At 49.2% G+C, this 21,370-nt stretch overlaps 1 protein-coding gene across 6 annotated transcripts in view; it reads right to left on the reverse strand.

Annotated features, from left to right (window-relative positions):
- The window catches only part of paplna (papilin a, proteoglycan-like sulfated glycoprotein), a 471,035-nt gene that overhangs the window by 97,098 nt on the left and 352,567 nt on the right, over positions 1-21,370 (reverse strand). For all 6 annotated transcript variants that reach the window (XM_072487762.1, XM_072487759.1, XM_072487751.1 and 3 more), the window contains 3 exons: positions 14,232-14,408; positions 9,510-9,660; positions 4,572-4,658 (listed from right to left, as the gene is read on the reverse strand). In XM_072487762.1, the coding sequence (XP_072343863.1) occupies positions 4,572-4,658; positions 9,510-9,660; positions 14,232-14,408 (415 nt within the window). The remainder of the gene's footprint in view (positions 1-4,571; positions 4,659-9,509; positions 9,661-14,231; positions 14,409-21,370) is intronic.

The following is a 21,370-nucleotide window of genomic DNA, read 5'->3' on the forward strand; positions in this document are numbered from 1 at the left end:
CGCCGCTATTGTCCCTGCACCCCCCGCGTGCGGCCAGTGGGAGCCACCATCTTCCTCGCCTCAGACCACGTGCGGCCCATGGGCGCCGCCATCTTGCTCTCCTCATAACACGTGCGGCCCGTGGGCGCCGCCATCTTGCTTGCCTCACAACCAATGGGCGGAGCCACCTTGCCTGCCCCAGACACGTGCGGCCCGAGGGCGCCGCCATCTTGTCTGCCTCAGGACACGTGCGGCCCATGGGCGCCGCCATCTTCCCCGCCTTAGGACCCCTGCCCGTCGGGTACCTCATCGGGCCGCACATCGCCTGCAACCACCGACAACCAGCTGCGTCTCGCCTCCGTCACGATCGACCAGTCCCGACCGCACAACCTCGCGACCGCGTCGACACAGGTGAAGGTCGACGGGCATGAGATATCCTGCCTTCTGGACTCCGGCAGCACTGAGAGCTTCATCCACCCCGATACGGTAAGGCGCTGCTCCCTCGCGGTACACCCCATTAACCAAAGAATCTCCCTGGCCTCCGGATCCCACTCAGTGGCGATCTGGGGGTACTGCATCGCCATCCAGGGTGTAGAGTTCAAAGGCTTCCAGCTCTACGTCCTCCCTAACCTCTGCGCTGCCTTGCTACTCGGCCTGGACTTCCAGTGCAACCTCCAGAGCCTAACCCTGAAATTTGGCGGGCCCCTACCACCCCATACTGTATGCGGCCTCATGACCCTTAAGGTCGACCCACCTTCTCTGTTTGCAAACCTCACCCCGGATTGAAAACCCGTCGCCACCAGGAGCAGACGGTACAGTGCCCAGGACAGGACCTTCATCAGGTCTGAGGTCCAGCGGCTGCTACAAGAAGGTATCAGCGAGGCCAGCAACTGCCCCTGGAGAGCCCAAGTGGTAGTGGTGAAAACGGGGGAGAAAAGCAGGATGGTCGTGGACTACAGTCAGACCATCAATCGGTACTCGCAGCTCGACGCGTACCCCCTCCCACACATATCTGATATGGTCAATCAGATTGCACAGTACCGGGTCTTCTCGACAGCATTGTTTGGGAGGTCTTGGTTAAAGAAGACTAAGCTAAATTGGGTCGTCATGGAGCAACTTGCTGATTCTAGGAACGATTTTCAACCATTTCTGAGAAAATATGCAAATATATTTGCGGACTCACTTGGATCTATGACTGGGTAGAAGTGAAAGTCAAAATAAAGGCAGTTAGCGTGCCCAAGTGTTTGAAAGCATGTACCATACCCTGTGCTATTTGACCTCAAGTGGAAGAAGAACTCGGGAGGTTACTGAAGACAGAAGTCTTTGAGCTGGTCAACACCAGGGATTGGAACCCCAATAATCCCTGTTTTAAAGCGGGATGGTCCAGTACGAAAATGGGGGATTTCAAAACAGCTATCAGCCATAAGACCATAAGACATAGGAGCAGAATTAGGCCACTCGGCCCATCGAGTCTGCTCCGCCATTCAATCATGGCTCATATTTTCTCATCCCCATTCTCGTGCCTTCTCCCCATAGTCCCTGATTCCCTTATTGATCAAGAACCTATCTATCTGATCCCCTTATTAATCAAGAACCTATCTATCTGATCCCCTTATTAATCAAGAACCTATCTATCTGATCCCCTTATTAATCAAGAAAGTATCTATCTGATCCCTTTATTAATCAAAAACCTATCTATCTCTGTCTTAAAGACATTAATTATGTGCTGATCAATACCCTCTACCACTTATCAAAGGTCTTTTTGCAGGACTCTCAGCCGGCCAAACATTTAGCTAAATTGATCCCTCCCAAGCCTTTCTGCAAATGAATGTAGCTATTGGATCTCAACCATTACTGACCATAGTAACACACATGGTCTGTTTCAGTATCGGATGTGTTTTTAAACAACATCCCACTTCAATGTCACATTTAGTGGCAGCATCGGTGAGATTGCACAGAATTATCTGAAGATCTGGGATAGAGTTTGAATCGACAACATCATAATCCAAGTAGAGAAGCAGGTTGGATTATCCATCTTTTTCTCTCAATATTTTCCTTAATTCACTTAAATGAAGTGAATTTACCTCTCCTGATGGTATTCTCCATGTTGGGACTCCTTCTGTCAAGGGGCAATGACTTATACAGATCTTTAGCAGATTGGGCAGGGTTATACGCGGAAGGCAAGCTGTCCACAGCCCAGCATCAGGTCAGCCTCTGGTGACCGGCTTGCCCCACTTTAATTTTTTGGCTGACAGGCCTTTCATTATTATGAGGCAGGATTTCTGTCCCTCTCCAAGAGGAAGACCCTCCTATTACAGCTGTCGGCCAATCGGAGCTCTGTGACTGCCAGCAGCACACCTGGGAATCGTGGTCACTGTTGGTACTGCAGCGCGGGCAATGAAGAGGTGTTCAGCAATGGACCCAGACTTCCAGGTGAGACTGAGAGCTCGGGCTGGCAGTGAGGGAGGTGGGGGAGGTGTTGGTCAGAGCAGAGGGAAGAGGGTGGATGTGGAGAGGGTACATACACAGTGTATGGGGAGTCTCTGATTAGCATCGGGGATCTGGAAAGGATGCAAAATCTGCTTTCACTGGTCAACAGCCCAGAGAGTCAAATTTGACACACATTGGGCAATGGCCTGTCCTGCTGTCTGTTAAAACTGTGCAGTGGCAAATGGGGTACCTTAAGTGAGCATTAATTGCTATTCAGGGGCCTCAAATGGGCCTGGGATGGGCAACCCTCCCAGCACCTTTCCCACTGCTGGTTGCAGTCATACTGAGCACAAAGGGAGATCGATGTGGCTGCTGGAAGTCAGTTCCCTCAATTCCAGGACATTAATGCAGGTGCTCTTCAGCGTACTGTTCTAGACCAAACCATCTTCAGCTGCTTCATCAATGACCTTCCTTTCCATCATAAAGTCAGAACTGGGGATGTTCTCTGATGACTGCACAATGTTCAGCACCATTCACAACTCCTCAGATACTGAAGCAGTCCATGTCCAAATGCAGCAAGACCTGGACAATATCCAAACTTAGGCTAAGAAGTAGGAAGTAACATTTGTGACACAAGTGCCTGGTAATTACCATCTCCAACAAGAGAGGATCTAATCATCGCCCTTTGACATTCAATGGCATTACCATTGCTGAATCCCCCACAATCAACTTTCTGGGGGTTACCATTGTCCAGAAACAGAACTGCACTAGCTACATAGATACTGTGGCTATAAGAGCAAGTCAGAGGCTAGGAGTCCTGCAGCGAGTAACTCACTTCCTGACTCCCAAAAGCCTGTTCACAATCTATAAGGCACAAGTCAGGACTATACTCTCCATTTGCCTGGATGAATGCAACTCCAACAACACTCAAGAAGGACGACACCATCCAGGACAAAGAAGTCCGCTTGATTGGGACCCCTTCCACAAACATTCAAACCCTCCATCACCACTGAACAGTGGCAGTCGTGTGTACCATCTATAAGGTGCACTGCAGGAACTCACCAAGGTTTCTTAGACAACACCTTCCAAACCCTTGACCGTTACCATCTAGAAGAACAGGAGCAGCAGATACCTGGGAATCCCACCATCTGGAAGTTCCCCTCCAAGTCACTCACCATCTTGATTTGGAAATATATCACCATTCCTTCACTGTCGCTGGGGCAAAATCCTGAAACTCCCTCCCTAACAGTACTTTCGGTGTATCTACATCTCAGGGACTCCGGAAGGCAGCTCATCACCACCTTCGCAAGGACAAGTTGGGATGGGCAATAAAGGCTGGTCTAGCCAGCAAGGCTAGCTGTTAGTGGGATCAGGTGATACGGCAGCGGACATGGGCTCTATTTTACGGGTCCACCACCAGCTTTCACGCCCATTTATGGTCCTTAAAATCCAGCCGATAGCATTGGCAACCTGTCTCATAACTGCAGAGAGCACTAGCAAAGCTTTAACCTCCCGTTACCTGGTATTTGCTTATATGGGTCAACATATTACAATCTGGAGTGGGAATTGTGGATAGTGGACCAGTAACAGATTCATTTATGAAGACAGGTTGGATAACTCAGCCTGCATTCCCTTTGCAGAGTGTTAAAATACAGAGAAACTCTTTTCACTGATGGGATTGGTCCGAAAAACAGTTTAACCTTTAAGTTGTACAGCCGTGATGTCAGGAAGCATTTTGTCAGACAAGGGATAGTGGAGATTTGGAACTCTCTCCCCAAAGTGATGTGAATGCTGGGGACATTTAGAGTTTTCAAGACTGACATCACTTGTTCTTGGGTAAAAGTATTAAGGAATATGAGGCAATGGCTCAGAAATGGAGTTGAGGCCACAGTCCATTGGCTCAGCCATAATCCAATTAAATGGTGGAACAGATGGATGGGCTGAATTGCCTCTTCATGTTCCAATGCACTCCTTTCTATAATTCCAGACAGCTGAGATCTACCATAGCCATGACAAAAGGCAGCAAACTCAGAACTGACTGGTTTGACCTTCTTGGTTCATACAGTTCCCACTGAAACTCAATTATTGCCTGATATTTCACAGGAACACATGTTACTTGTACAAAACAGAGACAGAAGGAAGTTCAAAAAGGAATAACTCACCAGAGGATGGAAGGGGTCCAGTATAGGGTATAGTCATTATATCCTCATCGGGGTTGAATCCCGTGGGATCTGGAAAGCTTGGAACCACTGCCGGGAGTAAGGAAACAGAATTAACACAAAGGACAGGATTCAATCAAAAATGACACAAAACTTGATTGAAAATATCTGAAGTGGAAATATCTGTGCACACGGTAATCGAATAATTAATTGTGTCTCATGTAATCATTAAATGTAATGGAATCGAGTCCCAAGTGTTCACAGGTAAATGGAGATCCAACAACATCTGGGGTATTCATAGAAATGGGGCTCTTCAATGATGCTTCATATGAGCTTCACATGTCCCAGCAACCTGATAAATGGTCTTCCCGCTCACCCCCAGAATCTTCCAATTGTTCCATGGACTCCTGGTTCCTCCATACCACCTGCTAAGCCCCAGGCTCCCTGCTCGCTCCCCAGAACCCCCTTCCAGATTCCTGCATGGCCTGAATTCTCTGCTTGCCACCTGGACCATTCTGGATTCCCACTCTGCACCGGGCTCCCCACTTTCCCCGGAATAGCAATTGCCTCCCCAGACCCCTTCTCGCACTTGGATCACTGGCTTGCACTCATGCTCTCACTTAGCTCCAGACCTCCCCAGACTGCTGTGGTATTTTGAAAAAGACAGATTTTAATTTCTGTAGCACCTGTCAGGACAACTCAAAATACTTTCCAATGAAGGAAATGCTTTCCAAGTGCAGTCACGGCTTGTGATGTAGCGATTGCAGCAGCGACGTTATATGCAGCAAGCTGCCACAAACAGCTGGATTCTCCACCTATGGGATCCACCGTTTCACCAGCAGCCCACTCACGCCCGCGGATTTCCCGACAGCGTGGGGGTGCCAACAACGGGAAACCCGCATTGGCCGGCTGCCAGAACGGAGAATCCCACTGCTGGTGGGGGCGCACCAGAAAATGGGTGCGGTGGGACGGAGAATCCCACCCACAATGTTTTGGCCTCAACTGCTTCCTGCGAATTCCATAGGCTTACCACTCTCTGGATGAAGAAAATTTTCCTCATCTCAGTCCGAAAAGATTTACCCCATATCCTTAGACTATAACCCCCGGTTTTGGACACCGCAACCATCAAGAACATTCTTCCTGCATCGACCCTGTCTAGACCTATTAGAATCTTATAGGTTTCTATGATATCCTCCATCATTCTTCTGAACTCCAGCGAATATAATCCTTACCGACACAATCTCTCCTCACACGTCAGTCCCAACATCCCATAAATTGATCTGGTGAACCTTCGCTGAACTCCCTCTAGAGCAAGAACATCCTTTCTCAGGTAAAGAGACCAAAACTGCACACAATATTCCAAATGTGGTCTCACCAAGGCCCTGTATAATTACAGCAAGTCATCCCTACTCTTGTACTCAAATCCTCTTGCAATGAAGGCCAACATACCATTTGCTTTCTTTACCGCCTGCTGCACTTGCATGCTTATCCTCAGCGTCTAGTGTAAGAGGACAGACACAGGTCTCATTGCACATTCCTCACTCTTAATTTATAGCAAATCAGGTAATAATGTGCCTTCCTGTTTTTGCTACCAAAGTAGATAACCTCACATTCATCCACATTACACTGCATCTGCCTTCGATTTGCCCACTCACTCAACTTGTCCAAATCACACTGAAGCACCTCTGCATCCTCCTCACAGCTCAGTCCCCACCCAACTTTGTGTCATCTGCAAATTTGGAAATATTATATTTAGTTCCCTCATCTAAATCATTGATATATATTGTGAATTGCTGGGGTCTTAGCACTGATCCCTGCAGTACACCACTAGTCACTGCTAGACAATTTGAAAATGGCCCATTTATTCCTACTCATTGTTTCCTGTCTGCTAACCAGTTTTCTATCCAACTCAATACACTACCCCTAATCCCATGCGCTTTAATTTTACACACTAATTTCTCATATCGAACTTTGTCAAAAGCCTTACGAAAGTTCAAATAAGCCACATCCACTGGCTCCCCCTCATCAACTCTACCTGTTACATTCTCAAAGAATTCCAGTAGATTTGTCAAGCATGATTTCCCCTTCATAAATCCATGCTGACCCTGTCTGATCCTGATTTTTCTACTTATAAAATCTTTGACAATGGATTCTAGAATTTTCTCCACTATTGATGTCAGGCTGACTGGTCGATAATTCCCTGTTTTCTCTCTAACTCTCTTTTTAAATAGTGGAGTTACATTAGCTACATTGGGCAGCACAGTAGCACAAGTGGATAGCACTGTGGCTTCACAGCACCAGGGTCCCAGGTTCCATTCCCCGCTGGGTCACTGTCTGTGTGGAGTCTGCACGTTCTACCCGTGTCTGCGTGGGTTTCCTCCGGGTGCTCTGGTTTCCTCCCACAGTCCAAAGATGTGCAGGTTAGGTGGATTGGCCATGATAAATTGCCCTTAGTGTCCAAAAAGGTTAGGAGGGGTTATTGGGTTCATAGAATTTACAGTGCAGAAGGAGGCCATTTGGCCCATCGAGTCTGCACCGGCTCTTGGAAAGAGCACCCTACCCAAGGTCAACACGTCCACCCTATCCCCACAACCCAGCAACCCCACCCAACACTAAGGCCAATTTTGGATACTAAGGGCAATTTATCATGGCCAATCCACCTAACCTGCACATCTTTGGACTGTGGGAGGAAACCGGAGCACCCGGAGGAAACCCACGCACACACGGGGAGGATATGCAGACTCCGCACAGACGGTGATGGAAGCCGGAATCGAACCTGAGACCCTGGAGCTGTGAAGCAATTGTGCTATCCACAATGCTACCGTGCTGCCTGTGGATAGGGTGGAAGTGAGGGCTTAAGTGGGTCGGTGCAGACTCGATGAGCCGAATGGCCTCCTTCTGCACTGTATGTTCTATGTTCTACCCTCCAATCTGCAGGAACTGTTCCAGAGTCTATAAAATCCTGGAAAATGATCACCAATACATCCACCATTTCTAGAGCCACTTCCTTAAGTACTCTGGGGTGTAGATTATCACGCCCCGGGGATTTATCGGGCTTCAATCCCATCAATTTCCCCAATACCATTTCTCTCATTCTCTCCTTCTCACTAAACTCTGCGTTCCCCAACATTTCTGGTATCTGATCTGTATCCACATTTGAGAAGACAGATCCAAATTATGTAATTAATTGCTCAGCCATTTCTTTGTTGCCTATTATACATTCCCCTGTTTCTGACTGTAAGCATACCATTTGTCTTCACTAGTCTTTTTCTTCTCATGTATCTATAGAATCTTTTACAGTCTGTTTTTATGTTCCCCGCAAGCTTACTCTCATATTCTATTTTCCCCTTCTTAATCAATCTCTTTGTCTTTCTTTGCTGAATTCTAAACTGCTCCCAAACCGGAGGTGTACTGTTTTTTCTGGATAATTTGTGTGCCTCTGCCTTGGATCGAATACTACCTCCAATTTCCCTTGTAAGTCATGGATTGGCCACCTTTCCCATTTTGGTTTTAAATTTTAAAGTATCCAATTAATTTTTTCCAATTAAGGGGCAAAATAAGTGTGCAAACTCCACACGGACAGTGGCCCAGGGCCTGGATTCAAACCCGGGTCCTCAGCGCCATAGGCTCCTTGAGTATTTGCCATTGCCAATAAGAAGAGCCATTCCCAGCTTCTCCGGGTAATAAATGCCAACATCCACACTCTAAGAATGAAGGCAAAAATATTCCAATAAAATGGTACAATACCTGATGACTTCCGATGACAGGAATGTGCTGAGTAGTTGCACATCAGGTGGCTCTCCTCCATAAGTCATTAAATAGGCACTTTTGACCAAATTAAGCCCGCAAGATCGGACCCACCCCCCTGGGCCAGGCAATGAATCACAGAATACTAGAATTTACAGTGCAGAAGGAGGCCATTCGGCCCAGTGAGTCTGCACCGGCCCTTGGAAAGAGCACTCTACTCAAGCCCCACCCAATCCCCGTAACCCAGTAACCTCACCCAGCCTTCTTGGACATTAAGGGCAATTTAGCGTGGCCAATCCACCTAACCTTTGGACTGTGGGAGGAAACCGGAGCACCCGGAGGAAACCCATCGCAGAAAGTGCAAATTCCACACAGTCATCCGAGGCCGGAATTGAACCTGGGTCCCTGGCCCAGACTTGTTGGGTTTTGCACAACCTTCTTCGAGGCAGTGTCCAAAGTGGTGGGGGGTCTTCGGGGGATCGGACCAGCTAAATCTATTCATGGGGAAGAGAGAGAATCCTGCTCGGCTGGCGATCGGCAGCACCAGCCACCGCTGCAGACTGGCTTGCTGACCTCTCGGAATTTCTCCATCTAGGAAAGATCAAGTTTGCTATCCAAAGGTCAGAGGATGGCTTCCACAAAATGTGGAGGCCATTCACCAACGTGTAGCAGGACTGTTCGAGGCCAACAGCCAAGAGAGCGGGGGAAGGGGGGGGTTGCACGGGAACCAACGGGTCCGCGGGAACAGACAGGGAAGGGGGTGAGGGGAGGGAGGCCAAAGAAAAAGGAGGGGGAGGCTGGAAAATGGCAAATACAGAGATCAAGGAACCTAGAACAAGGCCACAAGAAACGGAGTCCCCAAAGCAATGCCAAAAACAGGATGAGAGAGGAGGAGGAAAAGGGGGTGAGGCCAAATGACAAAAGGGGAAGACACCACACAGTGTAAAGTAAATTGCAGATAACTGCTCATTGTACAATAAGTGCTCCAGGAAAAGACCCTGAATCAACAAATTGGGGGGGGGGGGGGGGGGGTGTATTAACCGACGCATTTATCCTTACCGAATGTACAGTGTATAAAATGTAAGAACTTCAAAAAAAAACATTTTTTAAAAAAGGTACAATGCCAGAAGGGTCAAGAGGAAGAAAAGGAAATACAATAAAATGAAGGAACCTTGCCGACACTGACTCATTCACCTTGTGGCAGGTAGCAGGGTTGAGTGTTGCAATCCTCAAATACACTTGGATAGATCCTTGGGTCACATTTCTGTGGGTCCTGGTAGTTGCGATCCTGGTCGTAGCAGATGACCTGCCGTCTCCGTTGACCTGTCGCACAGCTCTTAGAGCACTATGGGTACAGAGATCAAAGCCAAATTTCACATTTAAACAAACACATTTTCTTCCTCTTCTCAATAAGACTTCACTAGATTGCAAGCCTGGTTCTGTTGCTAGCTTTTGGTTGGCTTGTAATTTGGCTCTATTTAATCACGTTTGCTCAAGAGTCGCCAGGTATCTTTCGACACCGCCACAAGGTTCAGAATCGAATACTGATCAATGACTCGATGCACCAGTTAGTAAGTTTAAAAGCAATGCTCATTTATTTACACACAGTCAAATCTACTCATGCATAAACTCTACAAACTAAACTACGCTATTACTAAAGCCTATACTTAGCTTCGCGCGCCCACTCAGTCAGAGGAACAATGGCCGTTGCTCGGTTATGAGGCTGCTGGGTTGAGCTGTTTACAGGGTAGCAACTAGGAGCGTCTATCTCGTAGCGTGCGTTGACTTGGGACTTACTTGGTATGATGCAGCTGCTAGGCTGGTCTCTCTCTTCACTGAGAGCCAAAGCCAAAGGAGGGCGTTCTCCCTTGTGTGATACCTCTTATTCTGCAAAGGGCTTCGCGCTTTTGGGCGGGCCTTGAACTTGGCCTCGACTAATTGGGTCTTTCCCAATCATTGGTATCGATCTTCCTCCAATAGAGGGGTGGTTCCCTGATCGCTGGGCGTGTCCTGGTGACTGTCAGTCTGCTTTGATTTAGCTTCTTCTGGCGCCGGGGAGTCTGTCCTAACATTGTGTATCTAAATGTTTCACTTTTGTCCCCGGAGATGGCTCATTAGTATGTAAATCGTTTGGTAGTTTCTGTCCTGTCTGAGCGTTTAAGGTTCTAATCAACAGACAGAGCTTGCACCTGCTTGTTTCTTAGCATTGTCCAATTTTCCCTGCAGTCTTTGCAAGTGTCCATTTTGTAATCGGGACGTGGCCATCCCAGATGGCTACAGTTCCAACTGAAGAAATCTTTTATCCCATTAAGTTTCTAGCCTTCCAGAATGCCAATCTTTTGATGGAATTGGTTAGATTTATTTCCTTGATAAACCTGATCTTTCCTGATAGCTTCTCTGATGTTTCAATGTGACTGGCTTAAAGCAACATCAAAGATCAAGTAAGGCTCCACCATGGCCGGCGCAGAGAAGAAACCCCCTGCGCATGCGCAGGAAACACGCCGGCGGTTCTGCGCATGTGCCAACTCGCGCCGGCCCACGGCAACCCTCCGCCGCCGGCCTAGCCCCCGGATGTGTGGTTCGCGCCGTTCTTGGAGCGTCGGGCTGTCCCGCTAATTGCGGGGGAATCCCGGCCCAGGATCCCTGGGACCACACCTGGCCCGCGCCGTCGGAAACTCGGGCCATCAGGGGCGGAGCGTCACGGGTGGGCCAGCAGATGACGTGCGCGTGGCCCGATGACGCCAGTTTGGAGGGTACAGAGCATCGCAAACCGGCATCAAACCAGAGCCTGCCCTGATTCCGGCATCGGGAGCCATTCTCCGCCCGATCCTGATTTCAGCATCGTACTACAGAGAATCCAGCCCCACCTCTCTCACACACACACATGCACAGAAATGATCTGGTCATTATCTCAATTGTTGATTCATTTTTATTTCTTTATTTATGTTGTAGTACTAGATGAGTGGAGGTTCTCTCCAATATTTGGAAGATTAAAAACCAGTGGCAGGATTTTCCGGTCCGTCAGCCATGTTTTCCTGCGTGGCGCCCCCACCCCCACCGGCTGCGGGATTCTCTGTTCCAGCAGCCGGCCAATGGGGTTTCCCATTGTGGCCGCTCCACGCGTTGGGAAACCCGTGGGTGTGGATGTACTGCCGGCAGACCAGACAATCCCACCGACTGAGAATTCTGCTGAATGTATTTGCTTCATACATAATCCTGGGCGGGATTCTCCATCCCGGGACACCCGGATTGTGTTCCCCAATGGGACAGAGAATCAGGCATATGGCAAAATCGGGATTGGCGCCGGCCCCAGCGGGAGCATGAAAATAAATACAAATCGGTCTTAACAGGTCGTAGAGCACTGCAGGTACAAGATCAAAGTCACATTTCACATTTAAAAAATCACATTTTCTTACGCATCAAAGAGATGCAATTACATTCTATGCACTAAGTGCATTCTAATCACTCAGGAATGTGATTTCACTGCACTTACCTCTCTTTGATGTGGTCAATGTTTACAAGCATTGGGGTTTCACCATTTAAGCCACTGAACCGTGAAGGGATATGAATGGATCAAAGCTGCAGGTGGCGGGTTCGATTCCCGGCTTGGGTCTCTGTCTGTGCGCAGTCTGCACGGGGTGGGTGGTGGGTGTGGGGGGGGGGGGGGGGGGGGGACACCAGGCTGATGTGCAGTGTAGGGTAGGGGGGGGACAGGGCTGATGTGCAGTGCGGGGTAGGGTGTGGCTGGCTGCGGGACCTCGCTGTTGAGCTGTCCACTCAGGATAACGGCCAGATCGCTGGATTCCCTGCGAATCCCTCATATTCCACTCCAGAGATAAATTTGCATGCCGTGAAACACTGAATTGCATTCCACTTTACGACCTCAAGAGGATCGTAAAACTGGTGCAATGTAGCTCCGGCAGGAGAACATAGGGCGGGATTTCTGTTGGCTGATGCCGAAATCGCAAAACACGATTGGGCAGAGAATAGGTCAATCGGGTCAAATTTGATGCCAAATCGCAATTCACCTTAACAGCGGCGTCAATGCGGTCCGGAACACAATACAGTAAACACCGTTTGCATATCTTTAGTGGGCCCGGCCTCCCCGATGCTTCGCCTCCGAAGGTCTGAGTTCCCGACGGTTCACTTGTGCTTTTAAAAATCATGAAACGTGGCTGCTGAGGGAGAGAGGAGGGGGTACAGAAAGTGTCCAACATCGCCATAGTTTTCTAACAGTTGTGCCGGTGGCTTCTGCCTGGGCTGGAGAGAGTTTGGGGTGGGTGACCAGGAGGTGGGCTGTGGGGTCAGGGTGGATGGGCATGGAACACCATTGCCGCAGCTGGCAAGGTAGCCATGCAGCTGCGCACGCCGCCGATAGCCTACTGTGAACTTTGGGACACAGGTTGTATAGGTGTCCCCCCAGGGCACCCACCTAGGTGCCCTCTGGCCCCTGACAACCCATCAGCTGTATGGGTGCGCTCCAGCGCAACCAGTGCCATCATGTTGACTGGGATGAGTGTGTGTGGGGAGTGTAATGTGTATGTGCGGCTGCAACTCGTCAGCCTCCCAAGTGTCAATCACAGGCCCGGCGAATCCCACACCGTTTTTCATTGGAATTGACTGAGTTCCACATGGCACCGGTGCTGGCCCATAACAGATGCTGAATTGATCCAGGTTCGGCACCAGTTTTGCTGTCGTGGAACTCCCCGAATTCTGCGCCGGCATGAACATTTAGGGCGGGATCTACTGCTGGCCGACACAGAAATCGTGAAACGCAATTGGGCGGAGAATAGCCTCCAACGCGAATGAGGGATCCTCCAGCACCCCAAAAATGGCATAAATGCGTCGCAGTTTTGCTGCCACATTTCATAACATTGCCACAGTGATTACTCTTCACTGCCACTAAAGCAGTTTGGGATATGCTGAAGTTGACAAAGGCGCTGTCTGATGCAAGTTCTTTTTTTTTGTTTCCTTTCTTCTCTTTCAGGGTTCCTCTTTGGGACTTGGCTGAGAACCCATAAAGCTCAACCAACTGGGGCAGTAAAAACCCGTGAGCTTTCTGACGCAAAATCAAACACAGACTAAACACAACCCTTTGACTAACCCGCCCCCACCCCCCTCCCCTGTTATTGAAAGTGAGAGCAAGAAACTACCTGTCAATCTTCCGTCATGAACCTCTGCAGCAACCAATATTCTCAAATCAAGTCCAATTATCACCCAGCATCATAACTAAAAACCATGGCCCCACAGCAGACATTTCTTGTGCACTGCCTAGACTAAGATCACAATACATGAGATAAGAAGCACGTCCACTTTCCGTGTGGAAGAGCTCTCTTCACCATTTTGTATAAGAATAAACAAGTGGCGTCCTTTATCTACATTTCGAGCATGCATTAGGCTTTTTAGCATTTCCACCTTCTGGGCAGAGTGGGGAATAATCCGGGTATTTTGCTGGCCGGTACAGCACATTTTCTGATTGATAAGCCCCAAGGGGAGCAACATTGTCTTTTCTGCAGCTTTGAAACTTCAGCAAAGCTCCACCTTACTCTCATCACAAACAAAGTGGACACAGCCCCAAATTCCAATGTTTTAGAATCTTTGCTCCTCTTCCCCATTTGAAGGAATTATGCAAAGGTTTTGTGTCTCAGTCAGAATTGCTCCTGTCTCTGAGCCAGAAGCTCTGGGTCAAAGTTCCACTGCAGGGCAAGTAGGACATGACAGGAACATTCATAATGTGGATCAACAAGATCCAGCTGCTAATCCTTCAAAACTATTCCCAAGAGAAAGAGTATGTGCGAAGATACAAAAACAACAATTATACAAAGAAAAGAAGAGGAAGAACAATTTTATTTAAGCTACAAATCAACTGATTCTCCGGCCTGGGAACAAGAAGGGAAAGCTAAATTGCAAACTCACCAGACCCCAGATTCCAACGTGCCAGGAGAAATAGTCACTGCAGCTATCAAGGGCACAGGACTGGGTAGCTGAAGGCTTCGACTGAGAGGAGCAGGCAAAGTCTGAAACCTTGCCACCAGACTGGGACATACACGACACAGGCCTGCTCTGAATCCCCTCACCACAGGTTACTGAGCACTGGAACAAGACACAAAAGTCACTGAGCCATATGGTGTAGGAGGCTTTAAACAGCTAAAATAGAACAATACTGCTGCGATAAACAGCAAAATGTTATTTCCTTCTCTGTGTTGCCTTTCACTTCTATAAAAACCATCACCCAACAAGATGCTGTTTTACATCCTCAAGAGCTTCAGTCTTATAGACACCGTCTCCTGTTGGGTTTCAGTCCTCTAGACACCGTCTCCTGTTGGGTTTCAGTCCTCTAGACACCGTCTCCTGTTGGGTTTCAGTCCTATAGACACCATCTCCTGCTGGGTTTCAGTCTTATAGACACTGTCTCCTGTTGGGTTTCAGTCTATAGACACCGTCTCCTGTTGGGTTTCAGTCCTCTAGACACTGTCTCCTGTTGGGTTTCAGTCCTATGGACACCGTCTCCTGTTGGGTTTCTGTCCTATAGACACCGTCTCCTGTTGGGTTTCTGTCCTATAGACACCGTCTCCTGTTGGGTTTCAGTCCTATAGACACTGTCTCCTGTTGGGTTTCAGTCTATAGACACCGTCTCCTGTTGGGTTTCAGTCCTCTAGACACTGTCTCCTGTTGGGTTTCAGTCCTATAGACACCGTCTCCTGTTGGGATCCTGTCCTATAGACACCGTCTCCTGTTGGGTTTCAGTCCTATAGACACCGTCTCCTGTTGGGTTTCAGTCCTATAGACCCTGGGCGGGACTCTCCGCCGGCGGAATTCTCCATTTGCCGGCGCCCGGGGGTTTTCAGACGGCATGGGGCTGCCCCATAATGGGAAACTCCAATGACCAGCCGACATAACGGAGAATCCCGCCGGCAGGTCGGGGCAGATATATGGCGAGGCGGAGAATCCAGCCCACTATCTCCTGTTGGGTTTCAGCCCTATAGACACAGTCTCCTGTTGGGTTTCAGTCCTCAAGACACTCTCTCCTGTTGGGTTTCAGTTCTATACACACTGTCTCCTGTTGGGTTTCAGTCCTACAGACGCTGTCTGCTGTTGGGGTTCAGTCCTCTAGACACTGTCTCCTGTTGGGTTTCAGTCCGATAGGCACCGTCTCCTTTTGGGTTTCAGTCCTAAAGACGCTGTCTCCTGTTGGGTTTCAGTCCTCTAGACACTGTCTCCTGTTGGGTTTCAGTCCTAAAGACACTGTCTCCTGTTGGGTTCAGTCCTCTAGACGCTGTCTCCTGTTGGGGTTCAGTCCTATAGATGCTGTCTCCTGTTGGGTTTCAATCCTATAGACACCGTCTCCTGTTGGGTTTGAATCCAAGAGACACTGTCTCCTGTTGGGTTTCAGTCCTAAAGACACTGTCTCCTGTTGGGTTTCAGTCCTATAGACACTGTCTCCTGTTGGATTTCAGTCCTATAGACACCATCTCCTGCTCGGTTTCAGTCTTATAGACACTGTCTCCTGTTGGGTTTCAGTCCTATAGACACTGCCTCCTGTTGGGTTTCAGTCCTCTAGACACTGTCTCCTGTTGGGTTTCTGTCCTATAGACACCGTCTCCTGTTGGGTTTCAGTCCTATAGACACTGTCTCCTATTGGGTTTCAGTCTATATACACCGTCTCCTGTTGGGTTTCAGCCCTCTAGACACTGTCTCCTGTTGGGTTTCAGTCCTATAGACACCGTCTCCTGTTGGGTTTCTGTCCTATAGACACCGTCTCCTGTTGGGTTTCAGTCCTATAGACACCGTCTCCTGTTGGGTTTCTGTCCTATAGACACCGTCTCCTGTTGGGTTTCAGTCCTATAGACCGTAGGCGGGACTCTCCGCTGGCGGAATTCTCCATTTGCCGGCGCCCGGGGGTTTTCAGACGGCATGGGGCTGCCCCATAATGGGAAACTCCAATGACCAGCCGACAGAACGGAGAATCCCGCCGGCAGGTCGGCGCAGATATATGGCGAGACGGAGAATCCAGCCCACTATCTCCTGTTGGGTTTCAGTCCTATAGACACTGTCTCCTGTTGGGTTTCAGTCCTCAAGACACTGTCTCCTGTTGGGTTTCAGTTCTATAGACGCCGTCACCTGTTGGGTTCCAGTCCTATAGACACTGTCTCCTGTTGGGTTTCAGTCCTACAGACGCTGTCTGCTGTTGGGGTTCAGTCCTCTAGACACTGTCTCCTGTTGGGTTTCAGTCCTGAAGACGCTGTCTCCTGTTGGGGTTCAGTCCTATAGACACTGTCTCCTGTTGGGTTTCAGTCCTCTAGACACTGTGTCCTGTTGGGTTTCAGTCCTGAAGACGCTGTCTGCTGTTGGGGTTCAGTCCTCTAGACACCGTCTCCTGTTGGGTTTCAGTCCTATAGACACCATCTCCTGCTGGGTTTCAGTCTTATAGACACTGTCTCCTGTTGGGTTTCAGTCTATAGACACCGTCTCCTGTTGGGTTTCAGTCCTCTAGACACTGTCTCCTGTTGGGTTTCAGTCCTATGGACACCGTCTCCTGTTGGGTTTCTGTCCTATAGACACCGTCTCCTGTTGGGTTTCTGTCCTATAGACACCGTCTCCTGTTGGGTTTCAGTCCTATAGACACTGTCTCCTGTTGGGTTTCAGTCTATAGACACCGTCTCCTGTTGGGTTTCAGTCCTCTAGACACTGTCTCCTGTTGGGTTTCAGTCCTATAGACACCGTCTCCTGTTGGGATCCTGTCCTATAGACACCGTCTCCTGTTGGGTTTCAGTCCTATAGACACAGTCTCCTGTTGGGTTTCAGTCCTATAGACCCTGGGCGGGACTCTCCGCCGGCGGAATTCTCCATTTGCCGGCGCCCGGGGGTTTTCAGACGGCATGGGGCTGCCCCATAATGGGAAACTCCAATGACCAGCCGACATAACGGAGAATCCCGCCGGCAGGTCGGGGCAGATATATGGCGAGGCGGAGAATCCAGCCCACTATCTCCTGTTGGGTTTCAGCCCTATAGACACAGTCTCCTGTTGGGTTTCAGTCCTCAAGACACTCTCTCCTGTTGGGTTTCAGTTCTATACACGCTGTCTCCTGTTGGGTTTCAGTCCTACAGACGCTGTCTGCTGTTGGGGTTCAGTCCTCTAGACACTGTCTCCTGTTGGGTTTCAGTCCGATAGGCACCGTCTCCTTTTGGGTTTCAGTCCTAAAGACGCTGTCTCCTGTTGGGTTTCAGTCCTCTAGACACTGTCTCCTGTTGGGTTTCAGTCCTAAAGACACTGTCTCCTGTTGGGTTTCAGTCCTCTAGACGCTGTCTCCTGTTGGGTTGCAGTCCTATAGACACTGTCTCCTGTTGGGTTTCAGTCCTATAGATGCTGTCTCCTGTTGGGTTTCAATCCTATAGACACCGTCTCCTGTTGGGTTTGAATCCAAGAGACACTGTCTCCTGTTGGGTTTCAGTCCTAAAGACACTGTCTCCTGTTGGGTTTCAGTCCTATAGACACTGTCTCCTGTTGGATTTCAGTCCTATAGACACCATCTCCTGCTCGGTTTCAGTCTTATAGACACTGTCTCCTGTTGGGTTTCAGTCCTATAGACACTGCCTCCTGTTGGGTTTCAGTCCTCTAGACACTGTCTCCTGTTGGGTTTCTGTCCTATAGACACCGTCTCCTGTTGGGTTTCAGTCCTATAGACACTGTCTCCTATTGGGTTTCAGTCTATATACACCGTCTCCTGTTGGGTTTCAGCCCTCTAGACACTGTCTCCTGTTGGGTTTCAGTCCTATAGACACCGTCTCCTGTTGGGTTTCTGTCCTATAGACACCGTCTCCTGTTGGGTTTCAGTCCTATAGACACCGTCTCCTGTTGGGTTTCTGTCCTATAGACACCGTCTCCTGTTGGGTTTCAGTCCTATAGACCGTAGGCGGGACTCTCCGCTGGCGGAATTCTCCATTTGCCGGCGCCCGGGGGTTTTCAGACGGCATGGGGCTGCCCCATAATGGGAAACTCCAATGACCAGCCGACAGAACGGAGAATCCCGCCGGCAGGTCGGCGCAGATATATGGCGAGACGGAGAATCCAGCCCACTATCTCCTGTTGGGTTTCAGTCCTATAGACACTGTCTCCTGTTGGGTTTCAGTCCTCAAGACACTGTCTCCTGTTGGGTTTCAGTTCTATAGACGCCGTCACCTGTTGGGTTCCAGTCCTATAGACACTGTCTCCTGTTGGGTTTCAGTCCTACAGACGCTGTCTGCTGTTGGGGTTCAGTCCTCTAGACACTGTCTCCTGTTGGGTTTCAGTCCTGAAGACGCTGTCTCCTGTTGGGGTTCAGTCCTATAGACACTGTCTCCTGTTGGGTTTCAGTCCTCTAGACACTGTGTCCTGTTGGGTTTCAGTCCTGAAGACGCTGTCTCCTGTTGGGGTTCAGTCCTCTAGACACTGTCTCCTGTTGGGTTTCAGTCCTGAAGACGCTGTCTCCTGTTGGGGTTCAGTCCTATAGACACTGTCTCCTGTTGGGTTTCAGTCCTCTAGACACTGTGTCCTGTTGGGTTTCAGTCCTGAAGACGCTGTCTCCTGTTGGGGTTCAGTCCTATAGACACCGTCTCCTGTTGGGTTTCAGTCTATAGACACCGTCTCCTGTTGGGTTAAAGTCCTTTCGACACTGTCTCCTGTTGGGCTTCAGTCCTATAGACACTGTCTCCTGTTGGGTTTCGGTCCTATAGACACTGTCTCCTGTTGGGTTTCAGTCCTCTAGACACTGTCTCCTGTTGGGTTTCAGTCCTCTAGACACTGTCTCCTGTTGGGTTTCAGTCCTATAGACACTGTTTCCTGTTGGGTTTCAGTCCTCTAGACACTGTCTCCTGTTGGGTTTCAGTCCTCTAGACACTGTCTCCTGTTGGGTTTCAGTCCTATAGACACTGTCTCCTGTTGGGTTTCAGTCCTCTAGACACTGTCTCCTGTTGGGTTTCAGTCCTCTAGACACTGTCTCCTGTTGGGCTTCAGTCCTATAGACACTGTCTCCTGTTGGGTTTCGGTCCTATAGACACTGTCTCCTGTTGGGTATCAGTCCTCTAGACACTGTCTCCTGTTGGGTATCAGTCCTATAGACACTGTCTCCTGTTGGGTTTCGGTCCTATAGACACTGTCTCCTGTTGGGTATCAGTCCTCTAGACACTGTCTCCTGTTGGGTTTTAATCCTATAGACACCGTATCCTGTTGGGTTTGAATCCAATAGACACTCTCTCCTGTTGGATTTCAGTCCTATAGACACCATCTCCTGCTGGGTTTCAGTCTTATAGATGCCATCTCCTGTTGGGTTTCAGTCCTATAGACACCGTCTCCTGTTGGGTTTCAGTCCTATAGACACTGTCCCCTGTTGGGTTTCAGTCCTACAGATGCTGTCTGCTGTTGGGGTTCAGTCCTCTAGACACTGTCTCCTGTTGGGATTCAGTCCGATAGGCACCGTCTCCTTTTGGGTTTCAGTCCTAAAGACGCTGTCTCCTGTTGGGTTTCAGTCCTCTAGACACTGTCTCCTGTTGGGTTTCAGTCCTGAAGACGCTGTCTCCTGTTGGGGTTCAGTCCTCTAGACACTGTCTCCTGTTGGGTTTCAGTCCTGAAGACGCTGTCTCCTGTTGGGGTTCAGTCCTATAGACACCGTCTCCTGTTGGGTTTCAGTCTATAGACACTGTTTCCTGTTGGGTATCAGTCCTCTAGACACTGTCTCCTGTAGGGTTTCAGTCTATAGACACTGTTTCCTGTTGGGTATCAGTCCTCTAGACACTGTCTCCTGTAGGGTTTCAGTCTATAGACACCGTCTCCTGTTGGGTTTCAGTCTATAGACACTGTTTCCTGTTGGGTTTCAGTCCTCTAGACACCGTCTCCTGTTGGGTATCAGTCCTCTCGACACTGTCTCCTGTTGGGTTTCAGTCCTCTAGACACTGTCTCCTGTTGGGTTTCAGTCCTGAAGACGCTGTCTCCTGTTGGGGTTCAGTCCTATAGACACCGTCTCCTGTTGGGTTTCAGTCTATAGACACTGTTTCCTGTTGGGTTTCAGTCCTATAGACACTGTCTCCTCTTGGTTTTCAGTTAACTAGACACTGTCTCCTGTTGCGTTTCAGTCCTCAAAACGCTGTCTCCTGTTGGGTTTCAGTCTTATAGACACTGTCTCCTGTTGGGTTTCAGTCCTCTAGACACCGTCTCCTGTAGGGTTTCAGTCCTATAGACACTGTTTCCTGTTGAGTATCAGTCGTCTAGACACTGTCTCCTGTTAGGTTTCAATCCTGTAGACACTGTCTCCTGGTGGTTTTCAGTTATCTAGACACCGTCTCCTGTTGGGTTTCAGTCTATAGACACCGCCTCCTGTTGGGTTTCATGTCCTCTCGACACTGTCGCCTGTTGGGTTTCAGTCCTATAGACACTGTCTCCTGTTGGGTTTCAGTCCTCTAGACACTGTCTCCTGTAGGGATTCAGTCGATAGACACTGTCTCCTGTTGGGTTTCAGTCCTATAGACACTGTCTCCTGTTGGGTTTCAGTCCTCTAGACACTGTCTCCTGTTGGGTTTCAGTCCTATAGACACCGTTTCCTGTTGGGTATCAATCCTCTAGACACTGTCTCCTGTAGGGATTCAGTCGATAGACACTGTCTCCTGTTGGGTTTCAGTCCTATAGACACTGTATCCTGTTGGGTTTCAGTCCTTTCGATGCTGTCTCCTGTTGGGTTTGAATCCAATAGACACTGTCTCCTGTTGGATTTCAGTCCTATAGACACCATCTCCTGCTCGGTTTCAGTCTTATAGACACTGTCTCCTGTTGGGTTTCAGTCCTATAGACACCATCTCCTGCTGGGTTTCAGTCTTATAGATGCCATCTCCTGTTGGGTTTCAGTCCTATAGACACCGTCTCCTGTTGGGTTTCAGTCCTTTAGACACTGTCTCCTGTTGGGTTTCAGTCCTATAGACACTGTCTCCTGTTGGGTTTCAGTCCTTTAGACACTGTCTCCTGTTGGGTTTCAGTCCTATAGACACCATCTCCTGCTGCGTTTCAGTCCTATAGACGCTGTCTCCCG

This window comes from Scyliorhinus torazame, chromosome 2 (assembly GCF_047496885.1).
Source record: "Scyliorhinus torazame isolate Kashiwa2021f chromosome 2, sScyTor2.1, whole genome shotgun sequence".
Lineage (NCBI taxonomy): Eukaryota > Metazoa > Chordata > Chondrichthyes > Carcharhiniformes > Scyliorhinidae > Scyliorhinus > Scyliorhinus torazame.